The 18,509-nt window shown below is 42.8% G+C and overlaps 1 protein-coding gene and 1 long non-coding RNA gene across 2 annotated transcripts; both read left to right on the top strand.

Moving 5' to 3' along the window:
* On the top strand, positions 1–1,923 carry LOC122128904. The gene is made up of 2 exons (XR_006151692.1): positions 1–315; positions 1,777–1,923. It is a non-coding gene; the product is annotated as an uncharacterized LOC122128904 (long non-coding RNA).
* An 11,737-nt stretch (positions 1,924–13,660) lies between these two features.
* ptger1a (prostaglandin E receptor 1a (subtype EP1)) lies at positions 13,661–18,296 on the top strand. Its single transcript, XM_012831202.3, has 3 exons — positions 13,661–14,470; positions 15,468–16,372; positions 16,681–18,296. The coding sequence occupies exons 2-3, from the start codon at positions 15,509–15,511 to the stop codon at positions 16,939–16,941; spliced, it is 1,125 nt and encodes a 374-aa protein (XP_012686656.2). The 5' UTR covers positions 13,661–14,470; positions 15,468–15,508; the 3' UTR covers positions 16,942–18,296.
* Positions 18,297–18,509: the final 213 nt, after the last annotated feature.

Genomic DNA, 18,509 nt, shown 5'->3' with positions numbered 1-18,509 from the left:
AAGATCACTCACTGTACGGCTCGGACCATTTCTCACCCTTCCATTGTTCCCTCAGCTTCAGCACGAAGCCTGGGCTGGGATCGATCTGCTGTAGAGAATGACGTCACCCCTCTTATCTACCCTCAGCACTCATCGACACAGCTCCTCTCAAGCTTATTTACGGCAGGATCGCGTGGCCCACAGCCATTGTGTCTCACCACAATGATTACGGCAGGTTGTCTGGCTATTTATTTGTTGCCTTTTCCCTTAGCGGAACATTTTTTTGCGAGGACAAGCAGGAGTTTGCCAACAAAGACGTGTTCTTCATCCTGAAAGGTCATTAATGTTTTGCATGCAAAATAAGGAAATAACAGGTGAACAGACCAGAATGATGGACTTTCAGTATCGTTGTGTTTCGAGATCACGACTTCCCTCTGTCTCACGAGACTCATATTTATGCCTTTAGGATGTCCTGTCTTCCAGCAGCACTCACAGGGCAATTGGATTTGGGCCTGGTCCACAGCTTTAGCCGTTTCCAGGCAAAAGAAACGAGCAAGAATGCTAGCCACCATGGGCTAATAACATGGAACACTGACAATGATCTACGAGCTTACAATTTCCAGATGTGTGGCAGATTCATTATTTATATAAGGAGTGGTGAATCCATTAGTTTCGCTTGTACACTAATACAAGTCTGATCCGTTTAAAGATGGACAGCAGTCCTAATCTGAACATTAGATGTGTCATTAGATTTAAATTAAAGCTACTTTGTTTAATTACTTCTTTCTAAATGCACAGCTGTTTACTGTAAAGACATCTGCAGTCGACTACTATTGTATGATACTGCTACAACTACAGTACTATTGCTGTGCATATACTACTCTAACACAAGGCACTTTAAATTAGACATCATATCTCAATATGATCATTTGACACCTTGACTTTTTGGGTCAGAGACAGGTGGGTGGGTGAGTGCATTTGGGCTTCACGAAAGATATTTCACTTTCTTGGACCTGAAGCAGCGGAGTTCAAAGCCACGCTAGGAGAGAGCTCACTTCAAAGCGGGTTGAGTCGGGCCGACTTTGGCACCTACGTCTGCCAAAACATTATCCTGCATCTGCTCAACTTCCCCAGCTGTGTGATCCATACTGTAGCTGAGTGGAGCCCCATCAGACCCTCACAGGCAGACTTAGATTAAAGCAGATATTTGACTCGAGGGGTCAGACGGACAACATTTCCAGAACTTTCTCCGCCCTCCAGCCAATAAAGCTTACACCTATAACACCTTCCACAGCCCAGTTTCAGTCAGACACCCACAATGAGGGGGGGCCGGTGTTCTACTAATGGAAAAATCAGATCTGTGTCTGTCAAACTCGCTCTCTACCCTTTCTTCTCCCGCTCCGAACGAGATAGTGTTTTCATTCAATTAGGAGGGACTGACACAGCAGCTCTGTGGATTGCATTAAAAGCACCATTGGCTGGGTTTGGGGCACTCGAGCGAAATCTTGTTTTCAATCTCAGTAATTCGAGATTAGTTCAGATCCCACAGGCTTGAAACTGATAGCCATCAAAGTTATGTTTCTTTTGATAAAACACGGACTTCTCCGGAGATTGTTTTGCAGGCCCAGATAAAACAAATGACTACGCTCCAAGTGGGCGCTTCATTTGATCAGATTTAACCCTTTCATTTCAGTCTTGCGCAAATCCAGAAATAGGAATTTGAGCATTTGTCCCTTGTACATTATGTAACATTTGAAATATGTGTGTGTTGAAATGCTTTCCATTACTTTCTTTCAGAGGAATGGCTGACGGTAAACAAAACCCATCCCCTGAGTGTCGGCTTAGAGACGCTGAGCATGGATACAGGATACAGCTGGAGCAGCCCGTCGCACCCATCCGCCGTAGACTGTCACACTGCATTAAAAGCTAAGTGTGCTTAAAGTACATCCTCTAAAGTTGTAGCTTCTTTTTTACGAGACACAGAATTTACACACATTTTCCACTGTGTATCCATCTTTGTGCCTTTGTTGCTTAGAAAAGATAATGGTTGTCAGTCCAGGATAAAGTGTGACTGCCTGACTGTTTTGATTTTACATACACTCACTGAGGGCTACATTATTTTGAAGTCCTCTCCTTTGTTGATGTCAAAATAAAGCCTGGGTTGACCTCACGGTCATTATGCAATACCTGCCTTTGGATCCAGAGGTCCCCGAATACATAAAAATAACTCCAGTCCAGTGTCGTCCTCCTGGCATAAGATGCTCAGACACCCCCCTCAGCCATTGAGGTGTTCAAGTGGCACCGAACGTCACCATTATGTAACGCACCGCTGCTACGTTGTGGAAAGTGCATGCTGTGTTCCCAGCACCTATTGTTTACACCTCTCTCTCACTATCACTAACAATCGAAGTCTTCTGTTTATTCCACACAGATCTGCCCGAGGCTCAATTAAGGCACTAAGCACGGCCACCTACCTCGAAATCGTAAGCTTTTTGTTATGCCAAGACTTCAGGGGTGTGAAGAATTCACTGTGAGTCAGGGGAATGAAACAGATGTCTGATAACGAGCGGAGGTGCCATGTATAGGCTGACTGATGCCCCAACCTGAACTGAGGAGCTCTTCAGGGGAGGAAAAGTGCTTATTTGGCTCAGGGACTGGCTGGAGGGTGTGCAGTGGAAGGTGTGGAGGGAAGGCCTAGTGGGGGTCTAGCTCAGCCTCAGGGGGGGCTGCTTCGAAGGAGGGAAGAGTTGAGTTAGAGAGGGATAGAGAGAGAGGGATAGAGAGAGAGAGAGAGAGAGAGAGAGAGAGAGAGAGAGAGAGAGAGAGAGAGAGAGAGAGAGAGAGAGAGAGAGAGAGAGAGAGAGGATAGGCCAGTTCTGATTTCAAATGGGTTCATCAGAAAATGTTTTCCAACTAGCCACTGAGCCAGCCTGCTTCGATTCATGGGATTAAGAGCAAATAAGAGATGCTTTATTTCAGACCTTGATATGTATCAAAGAAATACCATTTTTACACTATCACTCAACTAAAATTTCTTCAGCATAACCACTAATGATAGGTGATTTGTGTGTATCATAAAAACACCAGGATCTAACCTTTGCCAGATATGCCACTGGCACCCGTGGGCTTCCAAAACACTAAACACTTAATGATGATCTCTTGGAGGTAGGACGGAGGTCAGCGGACCACTGACTGAATAATGACCAATGAGTTATTGCACATAAGACATTGAACACAATGAGTTATTGCACATAAGACATTGAACATAACTCAATAACATCTTACCAAAGTGGAGGACTAATCACAAATACAGGGTAATGTTTCTTGCTTTGAGAATGGGTCGCTATCGGCCTCAGATGTGTTTCTCACAACGGGACTCTCACCGTTCCTCTCATAATCCAGTGACTCTGACCATACCTCTCATAATCCAGTGACTCTGACCATACCTCTCATAATCCAGTGACTCTGACCATACCTCTCATAATCCAGTGACTCTGACCGTTCCTCTCATAATCCAGTGACTGACCGTTCCTCTCATAATCCAGTGACTCTGACCGTTCCTCTCATAATCCAGTGACTCTGACCGTTCCTCTCATAATCCAGTGAGTCATGCTCACCATCCACACAGAAAACATCATCAGGATTTTGAGACCAAGAATAGGTATTAAAGATGTTAGGCTCTTGTGTTATTTATAAATGTACTTGCAGAGAACGACCGACAGAGTCCAATCCATCAGAACTCTTTTGAAGCCTGGAACAGGATGTGACTGACCTGCTGATGTCACAATCAGAGGTCAATGACACCTCTGACCTCCTTTCACTCCAGCAGAGGACGTTCATCAGTGTGATCTGTGGTTCAGAAGTAAAACATCATGGAATGTTTGGATTTATTTGGAAACCCAAATGGGCCCTTGCTCTAGAGGCTGTTCCTCTGCGTGTGATAACACAGAAAATGCTACACAACTGGCTGTGCCCATTGTCTTTGCACAACGATGTACAGTTAGCACAAGAGATCTTCTGGAAAAGCGCATGAAGTTTTGACATGATGATATGTATTCATTGGAAATGGAAACATTTTAACATGATATGTATTTATGTACTATGGGTGATACTCCCGAGTAGCCACTCCATGTCGACCAGCAGGGATTTTCCCTCTTCTTTCAGGCTCTTCATCGCATGTTTTTCTTCCAGCCCTACTTTAATGAGACTCAGGTGGTCACTGAATGTTACATAGCTAGCACACAAATCAGGAAATAAAGAGAGGTGAGGGGGTGTAGTAGTCAGTATAGTTCATATATATTGTCTGCTTGCAGAAAGTGCTTTTTTGAATCATGGGGTTATTTTTGCGTTTGTTTAGATGCACTACACTGTTGCTCAAGCATTTGTATGCAGGCTACTCAAAGCTCGAAGTGTCAGTGTTGTAACCGCTCTGTTGACACTGGACCGCATGAGGTAAACTTGTCAAGTGATTACGGTCAGAGTATTCTTCTTCACTTGGCCGTCTCGACTCTTTTGTGTGCCTTTAATATCTTACAAGAAGTAAACAGACACCAGCTGCATTTTAAGTAACACATGGAATTGTCTCATTACCAGAAATCTTTTTTTTTTTTTTGTTCCATGACTCACAAGATTTCAGAGATTTTTACTCGTGTGTTACAAAAGAGCCTTTACACTTCCAGGACAAGACGGCTCTGTTAAAGAAGGTTAAAGAGTCTTCTTGCAGGAACTCAATCTATGCAGTTACCAATCCTATAATATCTACAGAACCTCCATACCCTGAAAAGCCACAGGCTTTATAAGGTGCAGATAATGGCTGCCGGGTCGGTTTTTGGCTGCATCCACATCCCTTGTCCCCGGTCCATGCTGTTGTGGCTCATTTTGGGGAGTGATTCAGCATTAACGTACGCGAGGCTGGCTCCGTGATGCAGAATGGGGGGTGATTTGTTTGTCTTCCCTGAGGGACAGACCTAATGGAGATTTGTTCCCCTTTTGGCTGAGAGGGAGCCTGTGACTGGCAGAGAGCCATTGCTGGTATGAAGCTAAAAGTCCCGTCCTTTTTTGTCGCTTAGCATCCGGTGTCAACTATACTTGACCATTAATGTTCACAAGACTTACAACCCTTTCTCTGCAAACACAGTATGCTGAAGTTCTGCCAATAATGGTGTCATTTGCTATGATCATATCGTTTGCATTCCATCTATTCTGATTTGCTGGTTGATTTTGTTTATAATTTTTCACCAGAAAAGACTCACAACTATGAACAAACAATACCAAGAAAGGCAGTCTTTTTGTTCACGCTTGAACAATGTTTTACCAAAGGATTTGGTTATTTTGGTTTACAACATAAACGTTAGATATGTTAGATATCAAATGTTGATAGAAATGTTAGATATCAGAAAACCTGAAACCAATATACTGACAGGCAAAATTCTTGCCTGCATGGCATTTTAAAATGCTCCATATTATAATATTATTATACTCTGAACTACGAACTGTGAACTACTGTTTTGTCCTCTGGCCTTGCTGTGGGAATGGAAATTATAACATCCCGGTCTGAGCAACGAGGCGTACGTTTGGAGGTGACAGAAATGCTGTGAGAGAGAAAAAGCAGTGAAGAAGGCCTTGCACGGCCAGCATGACATCCCGGTGATAAAAACCCTGAATATAAATTCACCAGATCAGTCATGGGTCACTTTTACTGCATCCCCTGTCATGAATGGTTCACGGCTTGCGTGGGCCGCTAGCCCTGTTGTGGTTTCCCGGTAGTGAGCCTCCGCTCTGGAGCCGAGGAGCTCGCTGACTTTATCAAGCTTTGACAGGCAGGCGTGTGTGCATGTGCGGCTCATCAATTAGACCGATGCTGACTTCACCAGAAGCCTCCATTCATAAATCTCACTCCCCGCTGCAAGGCCTGCCTCACTGGCTGCCCCTTCGTTCCGCTAGCGGCTAGCCCACCTGGGGCTGTTCGTCTGTCACTTTAAAGTGTGCCAGTGTTGTTCTTGCGGATGTCAGCGGATGCTGCTCGTGCAGACTCACTGACCCCCTCCATAGGCAGTGCTATGCATCAAGCTCGGGGTCGAACCGATGAAATCCAGACCTTATTGTTGTTATCTGTGCTGAGTTTTTATATTTTGTTAATGTTCTATAAATGCCTCTTTTACTGCTTGTTTCTCTCTCTTTCAGTCTCTCCTGTTTCCCCCTCTCTCTCATTTATTCTCTCTTTCCCTTTCAGTTAACCTGGAAACTGGCCCGACTCCAGACAGCAGAAATGCCCTTCCCTGACCAAGCACACATTATTCCTTCTCCCTAGCCTCCTTGTTGGCAGACAATTTGTATCCACACATATGAATAACTTGTAAGAGCAGGTCATCTGTGAAGTATTTGGAAGCAGCCAATTGAACCTTGGACTGCCAAGAATGACTGGAAAATAACAGTGTTGGCATGACGATCTCGCCATCTTTCTAGGACAGTAAACAAAATCAAAGTCAAGCAGAGTTTTCATTAAGGGAGCAGGAGGGACGGTTTGTTTGTCTGGGCACTAGGGAATAGTGCTGCTGGTTTGGCCAAGCCAATATTGAATCAATGCCTACCAGACCTCCGCTGCATAGCTGTCATTGTGTCAGTCGGTAAAAGTAATGCCTGGTGCCAGTCATCTTTTATCCGTCTTGATGCAACAGTAATGAACTGTCAGCGGTTAAAGCTATGGGACTAACCTTTAATGATCACCTCTTTGGGGGTTTAGGTCTGATGAAGTGTTAATTGTTTATGGCCCTGTAGGGATTACTAAATTCAACTAAATTGAAGTGAGGAGCTTATGTCTGACACACTTTGTTGCCGTTCGTTGCTGTTTTACTCAGAAATTGGTAGCTTAAGGGCACAGCCTCATTTTCCTCTAGTTCAGTCTTCCAGCACAATGGCAATTTACAGGAATCTCAGCAGAATGCCCACCGACTGGACGCTTCTTATCTCGTGAGCCTTCTTTAGACTGGATCGGCGGGGGTTTCTGCAGACACTGATGAGGTGACGATGAGGATCTGAGATTTAGTTTTCTTTTCCATTTCCTGAACCTGCCCCTGGAGGCTGGCTTCAGTGGAGATGAGAGGGGCATGGGCAACGTAACGAGGAACTGAGGTCAGGCCATTTTCACCTCAGCATTTGTTCATCTGAGTCATCTGTTTCACTTTGAGAGTGCGAGAGAGAGAGAGAGAGTGTGTGTGTGTGTGTATACGTGCAATGTGGAGAGAGAGTGTGTGTGTGTGTGTGTGTGTGTGTGTGTGTGTGTGTGTGTGTGTGTGTGTGTGTGTGTGTGTGTGTATACGTGCAATGTGGAGAGAGAGAGTGTGTGTGTCTGTGTGTGTGAGTGTATACGTGCAATGTGGAGAGAGAGAGTGTGTGGTGTGTGTGTGTGTGTGTGTGTGTGTGTGTGTGTGTGTATACGTGCAATGTGGTGGGTACAAGCTGGTTTTGTGGCTAAATCCGAACCAATTCTCTCTCATGTGGTGTATCACCAAACACAATAACTGGGTTTTCCATCCAACTCATTCACATATTTGAATCACATTCATGAACATTCGGCTAAAAGAAATATGAGTCTGTGCACGTTCCCATCCAACGTGTTATGCAAATTAAAAAATGGACCCTCTCCTAATCCAGGGAGAAGTTGTGGACAGCTGTGGTTTCAAAGCTTTAATAACAACACGTAACACAATCTCAACAAATGCCATTTGATGCGAACAAACACATTTCCATCCACCTCAGTCACATGATGCGAATCGGGAGTTAATCCAGCCCCATCTAGCAAATTCATTTCAAATTGACATTAAAAAGTTGAATGGAAACCCAGCTAATGATTGACATGTTCCACTATGCAGGGGGGGGGGGGTCCCATTCCCATTCCCAACATTTGAATTCAACACTTGACAATTATTCAGCACGTGAGATCATTGTATTGATTTCATACCTGTTTTATCTGCTTGCCACTATATACTGTATATGTATATATATAGTATATATACTGTATATATATATATATATATATATATATACACACACAAACCCACATTCAATTCAATTCACTTCAATTTTATTTATATAGTGCCAAAACAATACAATTGTCTCAAGGCGCTTTACAGGCCTGAACCCCCTTAGAGCAAGCAATAAGGCGACAGGGGCAAGAACAGAACCCTGGCACATAAGGGGGGGGGGGGCCTATCTGCTTGAGGTGGGCCGGGTAGAGGTAGAAAGAGAGGGGGGGGGGGGGGGGGGCTGTGGCAGAAGGGGAGGGAAAGAAGGGGAGGGGAAACATTCAGCAACATAGCAGAAGGAATCATACATGTATCATGATGAGCAACATAGCAGAAGAAATCAGACATGTACTGTATCATTATGAGTAACATAGCAGAAGAAATCAGACATGTATCATGATGAGCATGCTAGCATACATGTGGTAGATGTACACAACATACATGGGGTGAATGTAAACAGCATTCATGTGGTAAGTGGTGTATACATGATGCATACCAAATTGGTAGTGGAAAAGTTGGAGAAAGAGCATTCAAGTATTGTAGAACAGCTTAGTGGGTATACAGTGCCCTCGTAGAGTTACTATTATAAGGGTGTAATATCTGAATTTACTTGTATTATTAATAATAATAATAATAATAAGAAGAAGAAGAATATAATGATGGTAATGAAATGATGTAGCTTCTTCTTTCTAAATGACAAATTCATCTTCACACCTACAGTTTGACCAAGCTTCTCATTTCAAACTCACACACTGTTTTTTACTGCAACATTCAGATATAAGGACAAGAGTTGCCGAATGTTTTTGACTACCAGATGGCCAGATTCACCTCCATAATTTGCACCAAGTGATATGGCCCTATATGTCTGGCCTTGATCCCAAACGTGTCACTGTAAAACGCGTTCTGTCATGGAATGCAAGCTTGCAAGCTATATCTTTCATGGTTTGGTGCTTCTGGCCCCTAAATCACTGGCCCCCCGTACCTCTTGCTGTCCAAACCACACAACCACATTGGCTTTAAATCTGGAGGAATAAGTTGTGGATGGGAGAGGGTTTTCAAAGCCCTGACATTTTTATGCGCCTGCGGTGAACCAGCCTTGGTTTCCGGGAGATGTATGGAGTGGAATTTTGGGATGCTGGATGACTTGGGGTTTGCTGTGCCCCCTTTCTTCCAGACTTGAGCCCATTTGGAATCAGAGTTTCACTTTGTGGTCAGAAGTGAAAAAAGGTTAAACTTCTGTGAATGTTCTATGAGACCTCCAGGGTGAAGACTTGACGGGTTGGGCTGAGGTTTCAAAGAGGTCTGTAAGTTATACACACCCGGCTGTACAGCAAACGCTTTGAAGCCATTAGTGTTTGTGTAATAGACACCCGGTCCAATTAATCGTCATGAGGGGAAATTACATGCCGATTTGAACATGAACGATTTGAATGCCTGACCCTGATTGCTCGTTTTAAGGGAAGAAGTGGAATTAAACAGATATATACTGTAATTTAGTGTGGTAGACCATCTACCTAGACTTTCCTCAAAAGACTCACCTTCACACACACACACTCATGTTTATCCGTAATCACGGCCGTCATGCATGGACAAATTAAATATAGTGTGTATATTTGTGTAAACATTGTGAAAGGAATTTGTAAATCTGGACCGGTAGAGAGATTTTTGCGGAGACTTTTTATGACTGCTTTTTTTTTTTGCCCTATATTTATCAAAGGTATGGGAACTCACCGGTGATTTACGAACCAGAGTTACACAGTAAATCAAGTATGTGCTGTGTTTATGTGTTAGATGTAGGATTTTTGCCAAAAAAGGCAGCAGAAAAGGAAAAGGCGGCTTGTCAGGCATGTGTAGGCAAACACTTGTGCTAAAAACACAAAATCAGTTCCATCAGATGTTCTAATGATGTTTACAACAAACCCGGAGAGCAGCAGAGCAGCTCATGGCTTTCCTCAAAAACGCCGATCCACAGCCAGAAACTCTTATTGTTACTCACCATGAAGTTCGTGCTCATAAAAAGAAATGAAATAAGACCCCCACACACACACACACAAAGAACCACACATACAGTTTCGACTCTTTTATGTTGGCTTATTTTAAATGTCAGATTGCTTTAACATTATGAAATCTGATCTTAGAGCAACCTCTCACCCGCTATTTTCTAGGGATGAGACACTGATAGTCGGTGTTGTTGTTCAGGACCTCATATGGCTTTATCTTTGTTTCTAAGCTCACACTGTACAAGCCTCAGCTCGTGAACCTTGGTCTTCGTTAGACAATGATGCATTTCTAAATAGACCCTGTTATGGTGGAAGACTATAACCCTCAAATCTGCCCTATGTTGTAAGAGTTCACTCCTTCAAACAACATTTTAGTCTTCATAGAGAGCTCAGAATTCCTCTTGTCTTTAGGGCATTTAACTGTCTGGGAAAGGTTCATCTGAACAGCAAGGAGAGACAACAAACAACACACAAAACACGTACAAAAGTGATATGGGCATAATTTATCTTTATTATTATTATTATTATATTTATCTTTAACTTCAATATATTGAAATACATGTGCTACTGCGCAGCATCTATGCTAAAGGTGAATCAGGCCTTCTGCTCAAAAGTCTGTTTCCCTCAGGATTTAGGCACATCTGGATCTGTAAAAAAATAAATATTTTAAAAGATTTATTATGTACTAACAATTTCAGGCAGATGTTAATAATCTTTTCTTAGCATCATGCACAGCACACTGCGTATAAATGTGGGAATCTTCACATTTGAGTCAACAAACAATATCTCCTTTACCAGTATAAATATACATTTACCAGAAATAAATAATTCTAATGTCAGTTAATCCAACTGGCCCTCCAGAGAGAAGACACAACCGTATGTGATGTGAGGTAGCAGTGTAGGCCTCGATCTTCAGTCTGAACTGATTGACTGCTTCCCTAAACAACTACATTTGTCTCATTATTTACAGAGAGTGGTTTGTCGAAATACACTTGACAAAGAAACCCACAGGACAATGCATGGGTTTACATCCAATGGAGATCTTTGCTGTTTCGGTTTTGAATACTACATAACGCTGTCCCTCCAGTCCTCTCCGTCCTAAAGTGTCCATCTTGACTTGAGGAGAAACAGAGGCCTGGAGAAACATGCAGTTTTGCATTCCCCAGGTTGGAATAAAAAAATATGCGAACATGGGTTGATTTAAAAACGCCTGGCCGCCAGTGAGCTATGTTCCCTCTCTGTGGTAAATCATAAGCTACTGTTGTCTCTGGGGGTTGGGGCCAGGTCTATGCTCCTCAGAATTCCAAAGAAAACAACTTCAACTCTGACCATGAGTCATGTGTTTACAACTCATATGCATATCTAATGCCGACATTCCTCTCCTCCATTTCGTTCATTCAGACAAACGGCGTGTGTTTTTTTTCCACTTATTTTTCAATTATTTTTCCTGCGGTTCCCGCGAGATCTGATCTGCCGCTACAGATTGATCGTTGCGGAATAGGAGTCGGAGATTGAAAAAAAAACGTTTCAAATAGGTTTTGAGATTTCAATTTGAGAAGGTATGTTGATGATGTGAGTTAATTACAAGTCCTTCCATAATATTTAATGGCTTTGCCATACCCCTGTCACAGATGTCTACTTCATTACTTGATGCGAGAGTTAGCAGTGAGTGCAAATGAGTGGGTGAGAGACGAATGAAGAAACAGACCCAAAAGTCGGGTGAGACTAGGCCTTGGAATCCATTGTGGGCTTCGCACGCAAATGATATTCTATAGCCAACTCCGTCGGAGCCCGCCAGCCTTTCCACGGAGGTGTATTTCCAACTTTATCAGCAGAGGGATCTGAATGGCAAACAAGGTACCCTTTTCAGAAGGGGCTAGACTAGAGCTATCCAGGTAGAAGCAGTTGAAAGCCCTGCAGGTTGCCTTGAGGGATGGGGAAGCAGTCAGTGGTTTTTCTGCAAATTGTTTTGTGGTTGCTGGGAGCAAAATGAAGAATTTGGGGTGCAGACTTGGTCTTGGAGGGTTTGCGAAGTGTCAGGGGCCAAATGGCAAAGAAAGCGATTCAGAAAATGGGAGGATGGTTCCTCTTCAGAGGAAGGGAGCGGATGTCATCCCCCGGGCCAAAAAGTGCTTGACTTCTGTTCTCCGCAGCAGAAACACCGCAGCAGTTCAAAAAAATTGAAAGTGAGAGGAAAAAAAAGAAGTTTGTGGTCTCCATTCTGGTTTTCAGCTCCAAGGTCAATACATTCAACTGTGGACTTCAGCTTGAGAGGCCTTTGTGTGGTACTAATGGGGAGAGCTAAAACTGCTCCGTTTTTTTTTCAGGTGGGTGCGGTTGATAGGTGACTCTCTGCTATGTTATCAGGTACTGGATTCAAACACAGGCATATGAAATTGAATCCGCAAGCTTTTAAGTCAAACATGTTTGCTTCCTGTGTCTGGGACTATGTTTTGGCTGTCGGGTTTCATTAGGCGCCCAATAAATACCCCATTGATACGCAAGGTTCAAATATTATGGTCTGCTTACCTTCCTCTACCGCTTCAGATGTTCGACTTCTGAAATGTTCACAGTGCACTGATGTGTTTTCATGGGCAGATTTAGATGTGGAATCTCATCACACAAAATCCAACTGAAACATGTCTCTACTGAGCTTGCAAGTGCTAGGCCTATTTACACTTAGCGTGTAAAATTATTTTTTCCGCAGAAAGGTTACCTTAAATGAGGATAGCCTCATTTACTGATAATCACGATACAATATAATTTATTGTTTAAATATATTTACAAATGGAACTACATCACATGATATGATATGATCACAAACTAGTCCTACCAATGTTGTCGTTCTGTCATTCTGGTTGAGTAAAACTGAAAAAGTAATAAAGGAGCATTTTGTACATACTCCAGCAGCTGACATACAGACATACAGACATACTGACATACTGACATTATTCTGCACTAAACTATATCTTACAATATTATTTGTGCTCGCTATATTTCGTTTTTTTCTTTTTCTTTTTGAAAATTCTGTTCCAGTGGGAACGTTGAAAATCCAGCTTGTGTGACACTGTGTTGGCCCTCCACAAGCAGTGCCCCTCTCTCTTCCCCTCCCCTGAATGGTGAGGGCCCGGCCGGCCACTCTAAAGTGTTGTTCTTAGTCTGCTTCCAGACCACAGGTCTCAGTTCGCTCGGGAGAGTGCCAAGGGCTGGTGGAGTTAAACAAACACATGCACCTGTCTCCAATATAGAAACACCAGCATTGATTTAATGCTGATTAAAGCAGCAGCTCTCCTTTCGACTGACACTGTCAGTCAGAGAGAGGGGATATACATTTCCATCAAAGAGGGGGTTATAACATTATAGTGAGAAGTGCATACCACCTCAATTCTGAACAGTTCTGTGACATGCAGTTAAAATCCCAAGAAAGAGGTTGAAGTGATCTTGAAACACTTTTCACTTTTCTCAATCAATGACTTTTGATCCAGATCTGTTACAAGAAAGCAGAGCACATATCAGCGCATCCCCATGGAATTGCAGTGGATTGGGAGATGAAGGCCTCTTTAGGACTGATCTGTTGAAAAACCCAGGGAGTATCACTCTTAACAGGGATCTAAGATGATCTCTTTCAATGCACACTGAGGCTTGATTGTTCCAGGCCAAAATATATTCAAATTGAATTCATGCTAAATATAAAAGTGTGTACCACCTGTCCCTTATACAATTCAGTACATCATATTAGATCATTTCAAAGAAACTTTAAAAGAGAACAAAATGCAGGCTTTATAACTATCCTACACATCTTACGCAAACATATAAGGAAGGCAATCTCTCCTTTGAGTGCATTTACCGCTAAAACCTCCTCATCCTCTTCCAGCATTTAAGATGATCAGTCAGTGGCTCATCAACATCTGCCTATAGTATATACAACTATACCGTTGATGCACTGATGTGGTAGGGACATTTAAAATACTCAGACCTTTACACCTCTGATGAACTGTGATAAACATTATTGTATACACATTGGTCAGGAGGTGAGTCAGTTGAAATATGGACTGAATATCAATAAGTTACACTACGACCTGACTCAGAGAGCCGCCTAGGGGTTGTACTGAGTTGCGCGTATATAAAACGCCAGAGTACTTCTTAGGTAGTTTCAAGTAAGCAGCATTGAGTTCAAGTCTCCCTGTCTGTGTTGCAACACGATGACACACTAGTTAGCCCATTAGAAAGTGGGATTAAGTAACAAGACTTTTGAATTACACGACAGTAAAAGTTTTAAAGGACAGTTTAATTGTGCAGTTACCGGTTTTTTTTTATAATTAGTGTTTCGGAAGATCTCGACGTGCGCTTTCCGATCTGGATTATTTTAAGAACTGGAATCTGATCGACATCTCGAATCATCGACACAGAGGAAACGTTTGACTCTTCAGTGTGGATCGTGCTTTCCAGGGGATACACTAAATAATGGTGAGTACTATCTGTTCTAAAAAGATTAGACGTTTTCACATTCACATTCACATTCACAATTTAAATGTTATCCATAAATGATCGCCTACCTGTTTCTGCACTAGAACTAGCCACATTTTCAGTGGCAGCAATATCGGAGTTTACTGTTTAGATGTCTAACATAGCATTCTGGTTAATTAACTATGCAAAGCAAACATACAGATCTTTAGTTTGTGTGGATTGGAGTATTGCGTTGTGACACATTATGCAATGTTAAATGTGTCCTGGTATTTCAGCATTTCAAAACCTACAAATTGGATTCACCACATTCAGAAAACGTGTATTACCACTGACAATAACATTAATTTGTCTTAATAGATCCACCACTCCCCAGTGAGACCTTCTGAGTTTCATAAAATGTTTGTAACCTTGACATGAAATAATAGTTCTCAAGGAGGCAGCTAACAAACCACATGGAATGTGTTTAATTATGTGCGTAAATACGTGCTTTGCCATGGACAGCTGACCCAGAGTAACCTTTGCTCTAATCACTTCTAATTATAAATAAATTATTGGAGCTGACCCTTAACTGGTAGTTTTTCACTCTTACAACTGGCTGTCAACAGGAACAGTTTCATTTCATTCCCACCTGTCAATACACAGTACAATACAGAACTGATGTTAAGCTTTTAGCAAATACCCTTTTTCAGTTCAGCTCACCACAAAACACACAAAGGTTTTCCCAATTGTAGGCATTAATGCATACATTCCTTTTTTTTGCTGTGGTTAGGATGAATTCAATTTAATTTAATTTAATTCAATTCAATTCAATTTTATTTATATAGCGCCGAAACAATAACATTTTCTCAAGGCGCTATTTTTGTGGTGTGAACCTGATTCTGATTACTGACAATTTCCATTCAATTGTCAATAATCCTTATTCAGTAACAAGATTAAATATTCAAATTTGAACATGTGTCTTTGCCCTCGTTAATACCATCTATAATTTTTCCTCCAGCATCCCGTCTCATTGCTAGCTGCCCCGAGTCCAAAAGCCCTATGATGTTATCCATGGATCACTGCAACTCATCCGGCTGCCTGCCTCTCCATCCTCTCTTCAACCAGAGCCAGCGAGAGGTAGGGATGGCCATGACCTCCCTCACCCGGGGGAACTTCTCTCTGTGGAGGCCCCCCGCCAGTGGCCTCATAGTGGCCGGCCTGTCCATGACCCTGGGCATCCTCTCCAACATAGTGGCACTGATCATCCTCGCTAACGCCTCCAACCACGTCCGCAGGCGCTCCAAAGCCTCCTTCCTGCTGTTCGCCACCTCCCTGGTGGCGACGGACTTTGCCGGCCACGTCATCCCTGGTGCCTTGGTCTTAAGACTCTACCTGTCAGAAGGAACCTCTCCGCAGGACTACGAGTCTGCCGACCCTCTGTGCCAGTTCTTGGGTGGCAGCATGGTGTTCTTCGGCCTGTGCCCACTCTTCCTGGGCTGTGCCATGGCCGCCGAGCGCTGCCTAGGGGTCACCCAGCCACTGCTGCACTCCTCTCTCGTCACCACCACGCGCACCAAGGTGTCGCTGTCAGTCATCTGGCTGGCAGCATTATGTGTGGCTCTGCTGCCGTGCTTCCAACTGGGCTCTTACACCTATCAACACCCGGGCACCTGGTGCTTCATCAATGTGCTGGAGGACACGAAGCAGGCAGACGTGGCATTTGTCCTGCTCTTTTCAGGCCTCGGCCTGGCATCGCTGGCGGTGGCGTTCGTGTGTAACACCATCAGTGGACTGACGCTGGTACGAGCTCGAATGCGCAGGAGGACATACAACCGCCGCTCTGCAAAGTCGCACGACATCGAGATGGTGGTGCAGCTGGTGGGGATCATGGTCACGTCCTGCATCTGCTGGAGCCCCCTGCTGGTGAGTCTAAGGAACATCCCTGAGAAACGACGGAGCGTCTTGACAGGATAAATATTCGACTTTATATAGAATTTGACTAGATAGCTACTATAATAGAGTTTGCCCTATATATCTGTAATACATTTGAAAATTTATTGACTATGATTTTCTACATATAATATAATGAGTCTGAAAAATCAGTCATCAGTCAACATCAAGTCTTGTGTTTTGTCAAATGTAATCAATAAAAAATCAATAAAAAATATATTTGAGTCTTTGCAAGATCATGTGTATTCTGACTGACTGTTGGCGACATTTTTCATCACCAGATCTTTGGCCTCATCACAGTACACAGCAGCATCATGGGACAAGACCTGTCCACCTGCAAGACTCTGATGATCATGGGAGTCCGACTGGCCTCCTGGAACCAGATCCTGGACCCCTGGGTGTACATCCTGCTCCGGCGGGCTGTCCTGAGGAAGATTTATATCATCACGAAGCGTCAGGCGGACCTGAAGGCCAGCACCTTCCGCCGTTGGGAGGTCAGCTCCTTCCCCAACTCAGAGAAGAACGCTGTCAACAAGGTCTGAGACTGCTGGGAAAACATTCGTTTTGAAGCCCCAATGGGGATACAGAGGAGCTCCATGTATTTCTGCCCAGATTCCAACTATTAACTCCGACTTGTGGAGTACTGACTGAAGCAGAGCAAAGAGAGTTAACACTGCACAAGCATAGCATCAGTTGTAGTTGGATATGTACAGAACTAATCTCAATAAGATACTTCTTCATACTAAGCTTTTAATGTCCTCCATTCTCCTCTGTGCCATCTCTTCTACATGGGTAATCAGTGGTTATTCATTCTAAATGACAGAGGGACATTGACTGATGATTGGTGCAATTCTTTTTTCAGTTTTGCACAGTAATGAGGGTCAGTAATTAGTCAGTACAGGGACCATGCCATAGTAGGTATTACTGACACTATTGACTTTGAGGACAGGACACCTTAGGTCGTGTAGGATTCACTCACTGAATGGAAACTAGCTTAGCTGTAGCACACACGTGTTTGGACACCAGCCGGGACCTTTTCAGTGAAGGGGTTTTGAATGTAGAGATGGATATGGTCTTCTAATGCACATAGGAGTCCTGAGTCCCAAGTGTTTGGATGCCGGGTTGTCTTGTCAATCCACAGAAAGGTCATGACATTAGCATTATGTGATTGCATAGCATTCATTTTAAATGACTGGATTATCATTATTGTCAAATTCAATTATGAATGTTGCTTCAAGTTATTTGGAGAGTAGACTTCAATGATATTGTCATTGAAATAATACATGTTTGTTAGCAGCTTGAGCTGTGCGCATTGTGAGCAATGTTTTATCAAAGACAATGGAAAACTGTTTTGTATTCTTTTTTTGCTTATACATGTGTATAAGTTTCTGAATGTACATTAGTATGTAAGTATATGTATGAATGTATGAACGCAATGCATATTTATTGCCTGTTTTATCTCCTCAATTCTCTGGGGTAATTTTATAACAAAGTAAAATGTATAAACCTCAACTAATTGTCTCATGTAGTCATGAGTTTTGTGATGCGAGAAATAATATATTAGATTAAAATGAGTTAATGAATTAATTCATCACACAAGCTAATTAAAGAAATCAATTCGCTGTATTTGTATAGATGTAGGATTACAACATGCTCTACATTTTGTGTGGTTTTGTTTCAGCATGGGTGTGTAACTGTTCAGGTAAACAAATGAATTCTGTCACAGTGACAGGCAAAACAAATCAGGTGAAATCATCACAGCCACTGGTAAAGTTCTCTACTCAGTAAAGGCCGAAATATACTTCTACGACTCCGTTACTCTGTGGTCACACAGTTGCCGGGACGGACTCGTTTTCATTTATGGTTCTCCGACAGTTGTGGGTGTTGCAAAGCAATTCAAAAAAAAAAGAAGATGTCGGATCAAACTCTGTAGATGGTATGTATTTGTACATAAAAGTTGTTTGTTTGACTTTTTTTTGCTTAGATTTTTTTAAAGTTACCGAGACATAGACATGTAAAAACTCGGTTATTGTAACTGGAATATACGTCTGAGCGGATTTGCGAGGTGTCTGAGCCAGCTATCTAATGTTAGCATGCTACTACCCACGAG

Source organism: Clupea harengus, chromosome 26 (assembly GCF_900700415.2).
Source record: "Clupea harengus chromosome 26, Ch_v2.0.2, whole genome shotgun sequence".
Lineage (NCBI taxonomy): Eukaryota > Metazoa > Chordata > Actinopteri > Clupeiformes > Clupeidae > Clupea > Clupea harengus.
The sequence above is the reverse complement of the archived record's forward strand: the minus strand, read 5'-3'. Positions and strand labels throughout refer to the sequence as shown.

Excerpts from the sequence above, each read along its gene's own strand:
- ptger1a (XM_012831202.3), top strand. The coding sequence starts at position 15,509 with ATGATGTTATCCATGGATCACTGCAACTCATCCGGCTGCCTGCCTCTC. Across the intron at positions 16,373-16,680 it reads TCTGCTGGAGCCCCCTGCTG|ATCTTTGGCCTCATCACAGT; the intron begins GTGAGTCTAAGG and ends TTTCATCACCAG.